At 44.0% G+C, this 16,278-nt stretch overlaps 1 protein-coding gene across 1 annotated transcript in view; it reads right to left on the bottom strand.

Annotated features, from left to right (window-relative positions):
• Nucleotides 1-16,278, bottom strand: part of LOC126365874 (carboxyl-terminal PDZ ligand of neuronal nitric oxide synthase protein) — an 856,744-nt gene that overhangs the window by 379,926 nt on the left and 460,540 nt on the right. Inside the window, exon 2 of the mRNA XM_050008564.1 lies at nt 5,973-6,044. Within this exon, the coding sequence (XP_049864521.1) occupies nt 5,973-6,044 (72 nt within the window). The remainder of the gene's footprint in view (nt 1-5,972; nt 6,045-16,278) is intronic.

Raw genomic sequence — 16,278 nt, 5'->3', positions numbered from 1 at the left:
GTAACCGCAGCTATGGTCTCCGAGCTAATACTGCGAACGTCGTCGAACTGTTCGTGCAGATGGTTGTTGTATTGCAAACGTCCCCATCTGTTGACTCAGGGATCGAGACGTGGCTGCACGATCCGTTACAGCCATGCGGATAAGATGCCTGTCATCTCGACTGCTAGTGATATGAGGTCGTTGGAATCCAGCTCGACTTTCCGTATTACCCTCCTGAACCCACCGATTCCATATTCTGCTAACAGTCATTGGCTCTCGACCAACGCGAGCAGCAATGTCGCGACACGATAAACCTTAATCGCGATAGGCTACAATCCGACCTTTATCAAAGTCGGAACGTGATGGTACCCATTTCTCCTCCTTACACGAGCCAACATGACATTTCACCAGGTGCCGGTCAACTGCTCTTTGTGAATGAGAAATCGGTTCGAAGCTTTCCTCATGTCAGCACGTTGTAGGTGTCACCACTGGCGCCAACCTTGTGTGAATCCTCTGAAAAGCTAATCATTTGCATATCACAGCATCTTTTTCCTGTCGCTTAAATTTCGCGTCTATAGCAAGTCATCTTCGTGGTGTAGCAATTTTAATGGCCAGTAGTGTATAAACTTTGCATCCGCTATCAAGATATGTCAAATGAACATTGAAGGCACAAGTAAACCAAAATGCGAAGTCTTACAGAAGATGTTATCAAAATATAACATTGATGTTTTTGTTGTTGTTCGGGAAATATATACGGATAATGAAGATCACATGAAGGAGATAGAAAAAATTCCTGGCTTTGAATTACTAGGACCAAAGTACCATCGAGATTATGGAGCGGCAACATACGTACGACTGTCAGTCAATAATGCACATCTGTGCTCTGTATCTGATCTCAATGATATCCGCAGAGCTACAGTCAAAATAGGAGAACTAACAGTAATTAATGTGTACAAACTCCCAGGTATCTGTTGGCCTCCATAGGCCATCCCGTTATCACAATACACCGCCTTATTCCTCGGAGATTTTAATAGCCACCGTACTCAACTGAAGTATGAGGAAAGTGATGAAAATGGTGAGCTTATATTTGGAGTTTGATGGAAAGGATAAAGGAACATTCGTATCGGCAGCTTGTGGACAGTAGTACAATCTCGATCTGTGATTTGTAACAACTAATGAAAATAAATTACCTCTCCAAAGTTTGGGGTTCATATTATAAGACTTCCCATACAGTCAACACCGTCCAATTTTAATTGAATCAGGGACAATGGTCCCACTTATGCATTTCATGCTTTCCATGACCTAGATGGAACTTAAGAAAAGTAAAGTGGGATGCTTTTCCTAAAAATTTGGCTGAATTCCCCAAAAGCAAAGAAACTATGTGAGTCCTGTTGGAGCTATGAAAAGAACAGCAAAGAAGGAAATACCTAGGGGCTACCAGAAGTAATATATTCAAGGTTGGAATGAAACTGCTGTGAAACATTACGATGAATTTCTAAGAAGCGGGGACTGAGAGACAGCACGTAACCTACTTCATAACCTCAACACAGCCAGACGCATTAGGTGCACAGAGAGTGTCGAATCAATTTTCAAGCATCAAGCAGAAGACTATGGTCATTACTAAGCAAGTTGACTGGAAACAAAGTTAAAGTATGAAAGAACTCATATACCAGCTAGTAGGATTGCATCACATTTGCTGTCCACAACAAATGCACTAAGGGATAAAGTTCATGCAAGAGACATGAGACGCAACTTGAATCGCTCAAAAAGAACATTAATGAACAATCTGACTTCTCAAGAACTTTCTCCATATTTGAAATTTCTGCTGCTCTTAACACTTTAAAACCACTGGGAAGATCCCCTTCTGTATATTGGGATCTACGCAAAAAGATGGCTGACATTATGAAATCTGTTTCAGTCCCACAAACAGTGAAGCTGTCTAAAATCATAACAATACTCTAGCCCGGCAAGGCATCAGAGCAGCCTAAGAACTATCGCCCAATAGCACCAATTAGCGCTAATTATAAGTTCCTTGAAAGAATTCTATACAATTGGATTAGTCCAGTAACTTTTCGTAACCTTCTTATTGAGCAAGCTGGATTCCGATCAGGACGAAGGCGCTCTGACCAAGTCTTAGCTTTAACAACATTTATTGAAGTAGCAAGTCAAATGAAGCAGAAAACACCAGTTACTTTCGTTGGTCTGCAGCGTATCATACGGTTTGAAGGTATGGACTGTTTTATTAACTAATGCAACTTGTCCCATGCAAATGGGCCACAAAACTAATTGACACCATGTTAACTGGAAGAACATTTACAGTAACTACAGAAAAAGACACTAGCTATCTAAAAGTAATGGCTTACCACAGAGATCCATCTTTGCTCCTCTCTTGTTTTATATACACGTATACAAAAGAAATCCTAATTCCTGATCTAGACATCTTAAGCCACTATTTCCGTAAATGGAGGCTACAGCCAAATTCAAATAAAACAGAAGTTTCATGTTTTCATCTATCCAATAGACTGGCACAAAGAGCCTTCGATGTCTGTTTTGAAGGAGACAAACTGTGTCGTAATATGCATCCAAAATACCGAGGGATCACGTTAAATAGGACACTTCCTTTCAAGAAGCACTAGACACGAAGATCTGCCAAGCTCAAAACCAGAAACAACATTCTCCAAAAGCTCTGTGGCTCTCGTTGGGGATCGACAGCCCACTCTCCGCGGATATCAGCACTCGGTTTGGTATACTCAGCAGCAGAGTACTGTGCGCCTCTCTGGCTTAACACTCTACACGTATAAAAGATAGTGGGTCAGTACGATCGAATCCCACATACTGGCTACCTGTCTTGAGCTACATTCCACCTCCTGATATCAGACGGAAGAGAGCGCTTCTGCGTGAATACCAGGAGAGTGCTAGTAATAACGACGTTCCAATAATGGACGACGTATTTTCTGCGGAGCGAAGGTAACACCAGTTCATCACAGTCAGGACTCTCACGGAAACTGAATCGAGTACCGTCTATGAATGGAAACGCTGCTGGCAACAAAACTGTTCCCTACAACGCCTAAATCTGCGTTACATCCAGGAGAAACACCTTAGATTCGTCCAGCCTCGGGCAATTCTGACTACCTTGAACCGCATCCGAATGCACCATGGATAATGTACAGACACTCTCCACAAGTGGAGCAAATCTTCATCAGCATCGTGTGACTGTGGTGCGGAACGACACACAGTTGCTCATGTTGTATCGACATGTCCCCACGTGCCTCCAGGTGTCCTTTCGAAGATTTCCTCATAGCGATGAGTGATGTTATAAAATACATGAAAGACCTTTATATCCACGTATAGCTGTTATAACTTGTGTAGTTTTGTGCTGGAGGGGTGTTAACGCGTAGTAGTTTTACAAGCTTTGTATTTGTATTGCCATACGATACTTAAACAAGCTTTCATGAAGCACAACAGCCAGTCCTCCTCGTTTCGAAGGCAAGAAATTTCTGCAAGTACAGTCCAAGTTCTCGGACGGACGTGTTATGTGATTGGGAACGGCGCCCTCTCCTCAGCGTACCGGGAGGTGGGATATTTCAAAGTGATCTGACTTTAAATTTATCTTACATCCTAACTATACATTTCCGGTCACGTGTTTCTTATCAAAACTTCATCAGATAAGTTCCCTCTACAATCCTTAGAAGACTGTAATAGAAATTTTGAATCGCCCTATCTAAACGTGACAGCTCTTTGAAGATGAACCTGTCAATACGAAACGGGTAACGGCTTTGTTTTGTAAACAAGCAGCATTATTAACAGTGAATAGTTGCTGTTTCCTTCTTTGCACGAATAAAATTGTCCTTTGTACACAGCCAAGGTATCAAAACAGTCAGTTTTGCGACAAAATAACAAGAATAAAGTTTTTGTTCCAAATACTATTAATGCTGAAGCACTAATTTTTATTTGTGATAATATCAGGACAGAAATACAGCATTGTGTTTTTAAGTGTTAGTGCTATGGTTTGGCGACTCCATGGAGTGCTGTGTGCACAACGATCATGTGTGTTAAATTAAAAGGAAGGTCAGCGTTGGCCGTAATATTGATGTTTTATTGATAGCAGAATCGATTTTGAATCACATAGTGATCATCTTCAGTGCTGTACAAATTAAACTCAGACACTGGTATCAAGTTAACAATAAGCAAAACTGAGAAGACATCACAAACAATCGCTTCTCAGTTTTGGCGAAATTTAACCGACAGGAAGAAGATGCTGTGATATGCAGATCATTTGCTTTTCAGAGCATTCACACAAGGTTGGCGCCCGTGGCGACACCAACAACGTGCTGACATGAGAAAAGTTTCCAACCGATTTCTCAATCACAAACAGCAGCTGACCACCGTTGCCTGATGAAACGCTGTTGTGATGCCTCGTGTAAGGAGGACAAATGCGTACCATCACGTTTCCGACTTTCATAAAGATCGAATTGTAGCCTCTCGCGATTGCGGTTTATCGTATCGCGACATTGCTGTTCGCGTTGGTCGAGATCCAGTGACTGTCAGCAGAATACGGAATCGGTGGGTTCAGGAGGGTAAAACGGAACGTCGTCCGAGGCTTGTGGTCGTGCGGTAGCGTTCTCGCTTCCCGCGTCCGGGTTCCCGGGTTCGATTCCCGGCGGGGTCAGGGACTTTCTCTGCCTCGTGATGACTGGGTGTTGTGTGATGTCCTTAGGTTAGTTAGGTTTAAGGGACTGATGACCATAGATGTTGAGTCCCATAGTGCTCAGAGCCATTTTGAACGGAACGCCGTGCTGGATCCCAACGGCCTCGTATCACTAGCAGTCGAGATGGCAGGCATCTTATCCTCATGGCTGTAACGGATCGTGCATCCACATCTGGATCCCTGAGTCAACAGATGGGGACGTTTGCAAGACAACAACCATCTGCAGGAACAGTTCGACGACGTTTGCAGCAGCATGGACTATCACTTCTGAGACCATGGCTGCGGTTACCCTTGACGCTGCATCACAGAGGATCGTCTGCGATGCTGTACTCAATGACGAATCTCGGTGCACGAATGGCAAAACGTTATTTTTTCGGATGAATCCAGGTTCTCTTCACAGCATCAATGGTCGCAACCGTGATTGGCAACATCGCGATGAGCGCATATTGGAAGCGTGTATTCGTCATCGCCATACTGGCTATCACCCGGCGTGATGGTATGGCGTGCCATTGGTTACACCTCTTGTTCGCATTGACGGCACTTTGAGCAGTGGACGTTACTTTTCATATGTATTACGACCCGTGACTCTATCCTTCATTCGATCACTGCTAAACCCTACATTTCAGCAGGATAATGCACGACCGCACGTTGCAGGTCCTGTATGGGCCTTTCTGGATACAGAAAATGTTCGACTGCTTCCCTGGCCACCACTTTCTCCAGATCTCTCACCATCTGAAAACGTCTGGTCAATGGTGGCCGAGCAACTGGCTCGTCACAATACGCCAGTCACTACTCTTGATGAACTGTGGTATCGTGTTGAAGTTGCATGGGCAGCTGTACCTGTACACGACACCCAAGCTCTGTTTGACTCAATGCCCAGGCGTATCAAGGCCTTTATTCCAGCCAGAGGTGGTTGTTCAGGGTACTGATTTCTCAGGATCTACGCATCCAAATTGTGTGAAAATGTAATCACATGTCAGTTCTACTATAATATATTTGTCCAATGAATACCCGTTTAACAACTGCATTTCTTCTTGGTGTAGCAATTTTAATGGCCAGTAGTGCATTAAATTAGTTATCTAATCGGCATCTACATTATTTCGTGTGTTTTGAAACGTTAGTAAGAATCACCCTCTAAACTTACTTCTTTTTCTTACAGAGTTATGAGGGAAAGCTTTCCTGTGCCAACTGCGAGAGCTGACTGACCTTGGCGGATGGAGCTTCTCTGCCTGCCGTGCATTAAGGCTACAGTTAGCGCATCGTATCAGCAAAAAGCATCACTCACCCGTATCATGCGCATGGCGGCGACGATCTCCACTCGGCTCTTGGGCCGCGGTACATCCATGGTCCCAATGTACTGCAACACAAGGAGAAATCAGTCAGTGAAACGTTGATCACATCTCCGTTTCCGCATCACATGTTCTAGAAAGATAGCACAACAAATTGAGGACTATGCTGACAGGAAGACCATTTTAAATTCAGCGGAATAGTGAAAAAATTGGTTAAATGTGATTTTTTCTTTAAGCGAGGGAAGGAATAAAAGTAGAATGCGCACAAACTGATTCGGCCCGTAGCTGTGCAGACAGCAGGGTAAGGGACAGGGAAAACAGTAGTGGTTGGGACACCAGTGTAAACTAGAGCAGTGCGGGAGATATCGTAGGTGCAGTTCGACAGCTGAAAGCCATGCAGAAACGTATATGACTTGTAAGCTATAGTTTGCGACTCTGCAAACTGTCGCATTAAACGTTATGTCAGTACCACCGATAACTCGAGAAAAACAAACATTCAGAGTCAATAGTTTCTCGCCAAATAGAAATATACACATAAATAAAGGACCAGCCAAAGACATCAAGATCGAATGTGCACTTCCGGAAGCAAACCTCGTGCCACAAAAAAGGAGTAAAAATGTATTTCGCTGGACATTGTCGCTTACTACAACGTTGACATCGCAAAAAAAAAGGACATTTGTCTCTTGCGAATTATGTGTCAGTCCTCCGATAACCTGTTCGGCACTATTACCAATACATAAAAATTTCTTCAAGTTTTCTAGAAATAAATGTGACCAGTCACCTTTCGTGGTGCTTCAGTTTCTATTTATCATGATCTGTTTCGAATCGCCTAGCAACTCATCAGACAGTACACAATTTTAATGAATTTGGGAGCTCTGGCAAGATAGAAAAACAGAAGAAGTAGCAATGAATCTGGCATTAATTACAGTTATTGGAATCCATGGGTTTATTCCTGTTGCACATATTACTAAGGAAAACATAATTAATTTTTTTCCAGTAGGTGTAGCCTATAGCACAACACAAACTTTGTCACAGGCAGCAACTCTCATGTGCTTTCCAGCACGTAAACACGCCAAAAAGCCTGACTAAAGAGTTAATGTTCAAAGAATTTATGTATACCGGTTTATATGATATTCACTATAACGATAGTAACACGTATTCGTTATTTCAAAATTGACACGTGTTTGCTAGAACTCAGGATGATTTTTCACCTACAAAATTACGCTTTACCTGTTTAGTTTTGGTTAATAATCTTTGATTATTGTTTATTGGACTAAACACCAGAACATCGTATGTAGTTGGCTTCAGTTAATGATAATGTTATGTAGGTATTTATGAGGGTTGCGGGATACGGAGGAGGGGTTTTTGTGTGTGTGTGTGTGTGTGTGTGTGTGTGTGTGTGTTTTGTGTAAGTGAAATGAGAGAGATTTTCTTCTTCTTCTTCCACATCTGTCGGAAGCAGTGAAGTCTTACGCAGTACTTGTAGCTAACTCTTTCCTCTTTCTTTATTTTATTTATTAAGTGATAGGAACAGCTACCGGTTACTGCAATCTTCTCAACAACAATCTTTAATGAGATTTCTGATTTCTCGTTTGCCTCCTGCCACAAAAATTTCGTGGCCCTGCGTGTAAACACATAAGCCTGATTACGGAGAACTTCCCCTGCAGTTAAGCTGTGTGATGGCTGTGGCGCCAAGCTGTCTAGTGGAGAGACAGCAACGAGAACGTTCGAAGTGTAGGTTGATTGGAGAAACAACGGCATGCAATTACTCAGTGCTCACGCCGAGGAAGCATATCTGGGCCGGTACCACGTTATTTTGTGTGAGCTGTACAGGCGGCAAGGCACGGCGAATTATGTTTGTAAGAAGTTCTAGTAGAACAGGAAAGGTTGTTAGCAAGTTGTTCCGCTTGCACTGCCGTCTGAGGCCTAGCCAGTATTTCCTACACAGCGGTCGCGGTATTTGCTCTGAATGCCTTTTGTCAATAACTAGAAATTAAATAAAAATATGACGTGGACTCTGTCGCGCCTAGTGTTTCTATCTCATCGTCCCTCCTGCAACCTTTTACATATTTGAGAAACAGCATTTCTGGTGTTACCTATTGTCTTAAAACCTCATTTACTAAATTCTAAATTTACTCGTCACTGCTGACACTGAATAACGTAACGACGATTTGGGAATTACATCTCTTTTAATCCTATCGTTGAAGGTACTCTCCTTACTGTCGAAGTGTAGTCTAAGAAGTTCTTTTTTTGCATACTTGTACATTAACTGCGATCGTGTTGTGCTTCTGAGGTGCAGTGGAACTCGCCAAACATAGATACACGAGAGAAACAGCCTAAAAGTCACATTTAGTGAGACTGATATACCGGAGAATAAGATCCAGGTGCGGTTCAATATGGTTTATACGCAATATGAAGTTTAATCTGAGATTTTTTATGTGAATCGTTCCGTGTGGATTTGAATTTCAAATGATCTTATTAAACGTGATGAGACAGCTTAAATGCGAAAAATAATTTTAAACGCGTAGGCGATTCAATAAAACAATTCCATTTACCCGCATAACCCAATTGTAACTGTCGTGAATCCTGACAGAATTATAAGCAGTACAATCGATTGGGAGTTTTCAGACTAATAGATCAAGATATATATTCTCTCCAAGCATTTCCCATTGAACAAAAAAAAAAAAAAAAAAAAAAAAAACCAACGTTCAAATGGCTCTGAGCACTATGGGACTTAACTTCTGAGGTCATCAGTCCCCTACAACTTAGAACTACTTAAACCTAAATAACCTAAGGACACCACACACATCCATGCCCGAGGCAAGATTCGAAGCTGCGACCGTAGCGGTCGCGCGGTTCCAGACTGTAACGCCTAGAACCGCTCGGTCCCCACTGAACATTTCATATGGTAAACATACAATTTCTATAGTTCGCAAACATTACAAAGATCAGTTGTTGAGAACATCTCATTTCTCAGAAGCAATTATATGGCGAAATATCCGATTATTGGTACGAAAGGCGTCAACTTGGGGGCTTTTTTTTACAATGTACCACACCAACTGTCGCCGGTGATAGCAACAGCTCCCTATTTTAGTTGTACAGCTTGTTGTTTTGTGGTCTTCAATCTGAAGAGTAGTTTGACGTAGCTCCCTGCTCTATATTGTCCACACCTCTTCATCTCTGGATGGCTAACTACTACAACCTACATCCATTTGAACCTGCTTGCTGTGTTCATGTCTTGGTCTTCTTTTACAATTTTTACCCGCCGTACTTCCTTCTGTCATGAACTTAACGATCTTTGACACCTCAGAACTCGTTCCATCACCCGACTCCCATTAAATCACGTTGTGCTATTTTTTTTTTTTTTTTTTTTTTTTTTGCATTGATTCAGCACCTCTTCATTAATTATTTAAGCTACCCATCTAATATTCAGTCCTCTTCTGTAGCACAGGATTTCAAAAGCTTCTACTCTCTTGCTGTCTACACTGTTTATCATCCACGCCCCATGCTAGCACTAGCTTGTGTGAACTATTTATAATCCACGCCTTATGCTAACACTAAAATTCCAAGCTGAAGAACGCTATTCTTCCTCTGCCAGTCAGCGATTTTTACCTGCTGTTCCAAATCCTTTGCCGTCTCCAGAAGAATTACATCACTGGTAAACATTAACGCTTTTATTTACTCTACCTGAACGTTATGTCCCTTTCCATGAATCCAGCCGTGCGGTGTAGTAGCACGGTCTTAGGCGCCTTGCCACGGTTCGGGCGGCTCTCCCCGTCAGAGGTTCGAGTGCTCCCTCGGGTATGGGTGTGTGCGTTGTCCTTAGCGTAAGTTAGTTTAAGCTAGATGAAGTAGTGTGTAAGCCTAGGGACCGGTGACCTCAGCAGTTTGGTTCCATTGGAACTTACCACAAAGTACCAACAGTTCCTTGATTCCTGGTTTCTTTTCTAGATCTACATCTACGTGATTACTCTGCTATTCACAATAAAGTGCCTGGCAGAGAGTTCAGTGAACTACCTTGAAGCTGTCTCCCTACCGTTCCACTCTCGAACGGCGCGCCGGAAAAAAACGAGCACTTCAATTTTTCTGTGCGAGCCCTGATTTCTCTTGTTTTATCGTGATGATCATTTCTCCGTATGTAGGTGGGTGCCAACAGAATGTTTTCACAATGGGAGGAGGAAACTGGTGATAAAAATTTCATGAGAAGATCCTGCCGGAACGAAAAACGCCTTTGTTTTAATGATTTCCACCCCAATTCACGTATCATGTCTGCGGCGCTGTCTCCCCTATTTCGTTATAATTACTGCTTGCTCAGTGCTTAATTCGGCCGTAATGGGTCGTAAGAGTTAGTAAAACGTGATCTAGATTCATTCGTCCATTACTATGCTTTTCTTTAATAAATATAATATGTATAAGTAATTATATCCTTTCATTATGTGACGTTTGATTAGACAGCCTCTGATTTATTATTGTCACGCGATTTCTGCATTCTAACAAGCAAGGTGGTGAAAGAGGAGTGTGAGCCGCACGCATTGTGCAGAGCGTCGGACAGAGGCGACCACAGGCAAAGCTAAATGAGGCGAGAGAGGGCCGAGAATTGAATTAGTAGCCCGAATAATGGGCGGCACGATTAGCCGAGAGCGGTGGTCAGGGGGGAGTTCTGCCCCTACCTCATTAGCAGCTGTCTGGGCGCCTGCCACCGCGACAAGGGAGCGTGGGGGGGGGGGGGGGGTGAAGGGACAGGTGCCGCTGTCCAACACCAGCCCCGCTGCCGCCAACAGAGGGGTCGTGGAGCAAATCTAAAGGGAGGAATGCTAAGTGCTCAACGTGCCGCAGAGATTCGGAGCACTTGCTCGTATACGCAAAAACTGCTGTCTTGTAGTCTTTTAAGGGGAACCATATCGTTATTCATCTCTACTTTCCTTGCGCAAGCGTAATATTTCTAATGTAGAATGTCGGAATGTGTACAAGACCATCCACTCCTCCTGAATAAAAGTCCACTGACTTGCATTTTCTCCAGACCCCTCAAGAAAAGAATGTACTTACACTATACCACGACTCAACCGAATTCTCTTACCTGGAAAGTAAGAAGAAGAAACTTCCTGGCAGACTAAAACTGTGTGGCGGACCGAGACTCGAACTCGGGGCATGTGCCTTTCGCGGGTAAGTGCTCTACCAACTGAGCTACCCACGCACGACTCACGCCCCGTCGTCACAGCTTTACTTCTGCCAGTACCTCGTCTCCTACCTTCCAAACTTTACAGAGGCTCTCCTGCGAACCTTGCAAAACTAGCACTCCTGAAAGAAAGGATATTGCGGAGACATGGCTTAGCCAAAGCCGAGGGGATGTTTCCAGAATGAGATTTTCACTCTGCAGCGGAGTGTGCGCTGATATGAAACTTCCTGGAGGATTAAGACTGAGTGCAGGACCGAGACTCTGGAAACATCCCCCAGGCTGTGGCTAAGCCATGTCTCCCCAGTATCCTTTCTTTCAGGAGTGCTAGTTCTGCAAGGTTCGCAGGAGAGCTTCTGTAAAGTTTGGAAGGTATGAATGTAGGAGGTGAGGTACTGGCAGAAGTAAAGCTGTGAGGACGGTGCGTGAGTCGTGCTTGGATAGCTCAGTTGGCGCCGGCACGGTAGCTCAGCGTGTTCGGTCAGAGGGTTTAGCTACCCTCTGTGATAAAAAAACTGAGTGAACGGATCAACGAACAACCTGAACGAGTGTCATCCGACGCCCTCCACGAACAAAGTCAACGAACAATATAGAACAAAATGAATAACAAAAAAAAAGTTGGTAGAGCACTTTCCCGCGAAAGGCAAATGTCCCGAGTACGAGTCTCAGTCCCGTACACAGTTTTAATCTGCCAGGAAGTTTCATATCAGCGCACACTCCGCTGCAGAGTGAAAATCTCATTCTGGTAAGAAGAAGAAAATTATCCTCCACCGTTACTTGTTAATAAACAGGGAAAAGGTTTGAATCTAACTGGAGTGATCAAAAGTGGACAGGTCCGGGACCGACTTCCAGATCAGTTTCTTTTCTTGGTCTGTGTCTGTATCTGCCACCTAAGCATGAGAGGCGACTCAAAAATGCAGGTGACACAAGCGTTATTGTGAAAAACGCTACATAAAGGACGTAACTTTGCTGAGCAACGAAATTAACGGATCACTTTTTCGAAACGCTAGCAAACGCTTAGACACCCCCTAGGTGGGATTTGCTAGAAGAGCCGCGAGGCTGAATTAGTGCCAAGGTTTTTGACAGGCATCTTTTTAAGGTACCGAACAAAAATGCTGTTCCTCATCATGTCAAAATTTTGCCTAACGGTACTGGACGATCCCTAGTGGTTTCACCCCGTACTCAAGAGTAAAAACTGGTGTCGCATTAAACTCCGAAGGAGTCAGATCACCTTCAATAGCGTTGCAGCAGCCTCACGATGTCTCACGAGCAGCGTCCAAACACCTGGAGGGTGGCAGCAGTGTCGACGCCCAATACGTTTCCGTGAGAAAGTCAAATACCTTGGTGTGTGGCTGGACCGAAAATTACTCTGAGAGGGGGGGGGGGGGGGGGGGGGGGGGGACCACATACAACACATGACCAACAGAGGAAGCGTGAGGCTCAAACAGCTCTACCCTATGCTCAACAGGCGTAGCACACTGAACAGACGGGTGTAGAGGTCCATGTACATGATACTTATTCGACCCCTGATGACGTACTCAGCCCCTGTCTGGAGATAAGCTGCGCTCACACGTCTGCGCCGTCTGCAGGTCCTACAAAACAAAGTACTCAAAATCATAAGCAATGCTCCACGATACACACGCATCGCGGATCTTCACCAGGAATGCCGACTTGAGACTCTCTCGGAGGTAATCCACAAACTCACCACAAGACTATACAGACATTCGCAGAACCCGTTTATTCTGAATCTGGGGAACTACGACCACAACCATAGATGGAAACATAAAAACCAAAAAAATACTGCAAGGACATAACATCTATGTACTTGGCCAAGTACACGCAAACACAACGGTACAGTTGGGCTCCTGTTTATCAGCCACCATTACTGGATATCCAGTTGGACACACTTGCCGAAAAACTGCCACCACTCAGGGAAGCCGCACCGTACACTACATGCAGACAAGCTATACACACACCCCACACAGTGAGATGATCTTTGGCCGATCTCCCACAAATATATAACGATCCTGATTGTTCCAGGAATGTAGCGGCTGCAGCAAACCGGGATAGATCGCCATCGCCTGCCACGTTAATGATGCATGATACCCACACTGACGAACCCAACCTTTCATGAATTATCGCAGCTAGTAAGCCACTACTGCTCTTACTAGCCATCCGGCTGTCGCTGAGATTTTTTTTCTTCTGCTCAAGCCTTGGCACTTTTTTCCCCTCTGCTCTTCAAATCGCTACCCTCATTTGCTTTTCGTTCACAATCTATCACCTGATGGACCGTGTTAATGCGTAGGCTTACCCAGACGCACGGATAACATCACAGCCCAGCATCCTGTGATCTACTTATGAGACAACTAACATGTTGACGGTGGTGACAGTAGAACTTTTGGTTATGTCACCACGTTGGTGCTGGCGTGGATGCGCCCCATCTCTTATCAGCAGTGTCGAACTATCAAACAATGTTATCCTGTTGCTTATCGCATTGCGAGCTGCCGTTCTCGAACGTGAAATGAGTGGGAATCAAGGAAGATTCCTTAAAACCGCCCTCTGAAGCTTTTGTCGTCGACTGAGCGGGGGTGTGTTTAAATTTTTTCCACGGCCACTCATAATTTGAGAGCTACCCTCACTTGCCTCAAATCCTTCAATCGTGAAACACCTGGCTTTTTCCTTCAGCATGAAACCACCTGCAGGGACGTTTGGTCCTCTACATTGATTCATCTAGCTTGAGCAAGCACGCCTTAACAGGGTGACCTCTTTCTTCCTGTGCCTAAGACAATTCTAGTGCAACGATCTTTATTTTTTAACATCATCGACAATGTACACGGTAAGTTAGCGAACGGTAGTGCAACGTCTTTTTCCTAAATTCCACGCTCCACCGCTTTTAAAGCAAGTTGTTTAGATTAACTGAAAGACATTTTTTCCTTCTAGCACTCATGGCGTTTCACAATTTCCAGAAACACGATTTGACTACAACAAACTATGAAATGTAACGTGGAATCAATGGAATGTAGGTCTGAGAAGCAAATGACAAGTGGTATGGACCTGCACTGGGAATCACAGAAGTAGGGGACTTCAGATTATAGAGAGTGCGGGAGACTTCAGATTATAAAGTGATGGTGAGATGCTATCACCACTACAACACTACCGAGGGGACCAAAGCACATTGATTTTTTTCATTTATTTCAAATTATTGAGAGTTACAAACTATCGCTTGTCTGATTATCGAGAGTCAACTGTATTGTTTATTTGTATATGCTGTGTGCGGAAAAAAATTTGGTTTGAGCTGCAGTGTCACTCGCACCAACATTTGTGCTTTATACAGGTTTGACAGTATTTTGTGTTAGCAGAAGTGCCAACACCGTGTTAGTAGTGAAGGCCAAAATGCACGCGTTTTAGCTCACGCAGGATGGCGTGAGGAGGGAAGAACAATACTGACGTGAGGTCTGGAACATGACGAGGAATGAGAATTCAGAAAGCGGACATTATTAGTTTTACACTTAACTTTAATCCATTAATGGTGAAAGTCGCTCTTGACGGTACATGATTGATAATATCTGTTCAGAATACATTCTGAATATGACGCCTTGCTAGGTCGTAGCAAATGACGTAGCTGAAGGCTATGCAAAACTGTTGTCTCTGCAAATGAGAGCGTGTGTAGACAGTGAACCATCGCTAGCAAAGTCGTCTGTACAACTGGGTTGAGTGCTAGCGAGTCTCTCTAGACTAGACCTGCCGTGTGGCGGCGCTCGGTCTGCTATCACTGATAGTGGCGACACGCGGGTCCGACGTATACTAACGGACCGCGGCCGATTTAAAGGCTACCACCTAGCAAGTGTGGTGTCTAGGGGTGACACACAGTAGTCTCCCCGTTCAAAGCATCATTTACTCCGAATTTCAGTGTAAATTAATATTAGTAAAAGTACATTTCTGAGAATTTTCGTGAGTGCTGTGTAAAACACATTTCGTAGGAAATGGGAGTTTTGTGATTTGGTTGTATGTAATGACTTGTTGCATGTTATTTTCCCTTCAACATGTGTATATTGTCTTCGTTTATCACAAATTTACACTATTTCCGAGGTTTTTGTAACCTTAAAAAAGTTTCAGGGTATTAGTAATTTTCCTCTCGGGTTTCTCTTTTGCCTTGACAGAAATCTCAGTTCTTAAATTGAATTACTAATGGTTTTAGCTTAACAGGAATCCAGAAGTTAAAAGACAATAACAGGTCTATTTTAAAGTTGTTTGTTTACTGTTTCACAAAACATTGCACAAGTCACAATGTAGCTCCATTCTGACTGCTTTTCCGGACTGTGGGATGAGTTAATTGACGTTCGTAAGCTGCTAGATGTCTCCCTAACAACTGTCAAACTATTGAACGGTGCTGCGCTACGAATGGGTGTGTCCATGGAGCCCCATGAGTTGTGTATCAGAGATATCGAAGTACTGTCCTGCGGATCCTGTCTCCTCTACAATTAATACGGAATCTATTGCTTCTCTCAAGTCACTGTGAGATGCGTGTCAGTGGTGGGGCTAGGAGCCCAGTCAAGGGAATCAGGGACAGGTGGGATTTGAAGGTGTTATGCTCGTCCCCCTAACCTATTTAGAGGTTGGTTGGTTGGTTGGTTTGGGGAAGGAGACCAGACAGCGTGGTCATCGGTCTCATCGGATTAGGAAGGATGGGCAAGGAAGTCGGCCGTGCCCTTTCAGAGGAACCGTCCCGGCATTTGTCTGAAGTGATTTAGGGAAATCACGGAAAACCTAAATCAGGATGGCCGGACGCGGGATTGAACCGTCGTCCTTCCGAATGCGAGTCCAGTGTCTAAACACTGCGCCACCTCGCTCGGTCCTATTTAGAGGTGGTGTCTTCCACTGAAACGGAAACTGAACAAGTGAGACTCACTTCACCTGCTAAGAAACCTATGTCCTGCGTCAAGAGTACACTACAGAGCAGGGTATCATTTTGTTACTGGCAGTTATCCTTAACGTGCTGGAGATGTTTAAGCGTCTCAGTGATCCACTAAGCTAAGCTGTCTGCAGCAGTGCTCCTGGCAGGATCACATGGCCAATTTCAACCTGCAAAAAATCCAACAGTAAAGGTTCGGAACCAGATCGCAATTAAA

The sequence above is a fragment of the Schistocerca gregaria genome, chromosome 4, assembly GCF_023897955.1.
Source record: "Schistocerca gregaria isolate iqSchGreg1 chromosome 4, iqSchGreg1.2, whole genome shotgun sequence".
NCBI lineage: Eukaryota > Metazoa > Arthropoda > Insecta > Orthoptera > Acrididae > Schistocerca > Schistocerca gregaria.
The sequence above is the reverse complement of the archived record's forward strand: the minus strand, read 5'-3'. Positions and strand labels throughout refer to the sequence as shown.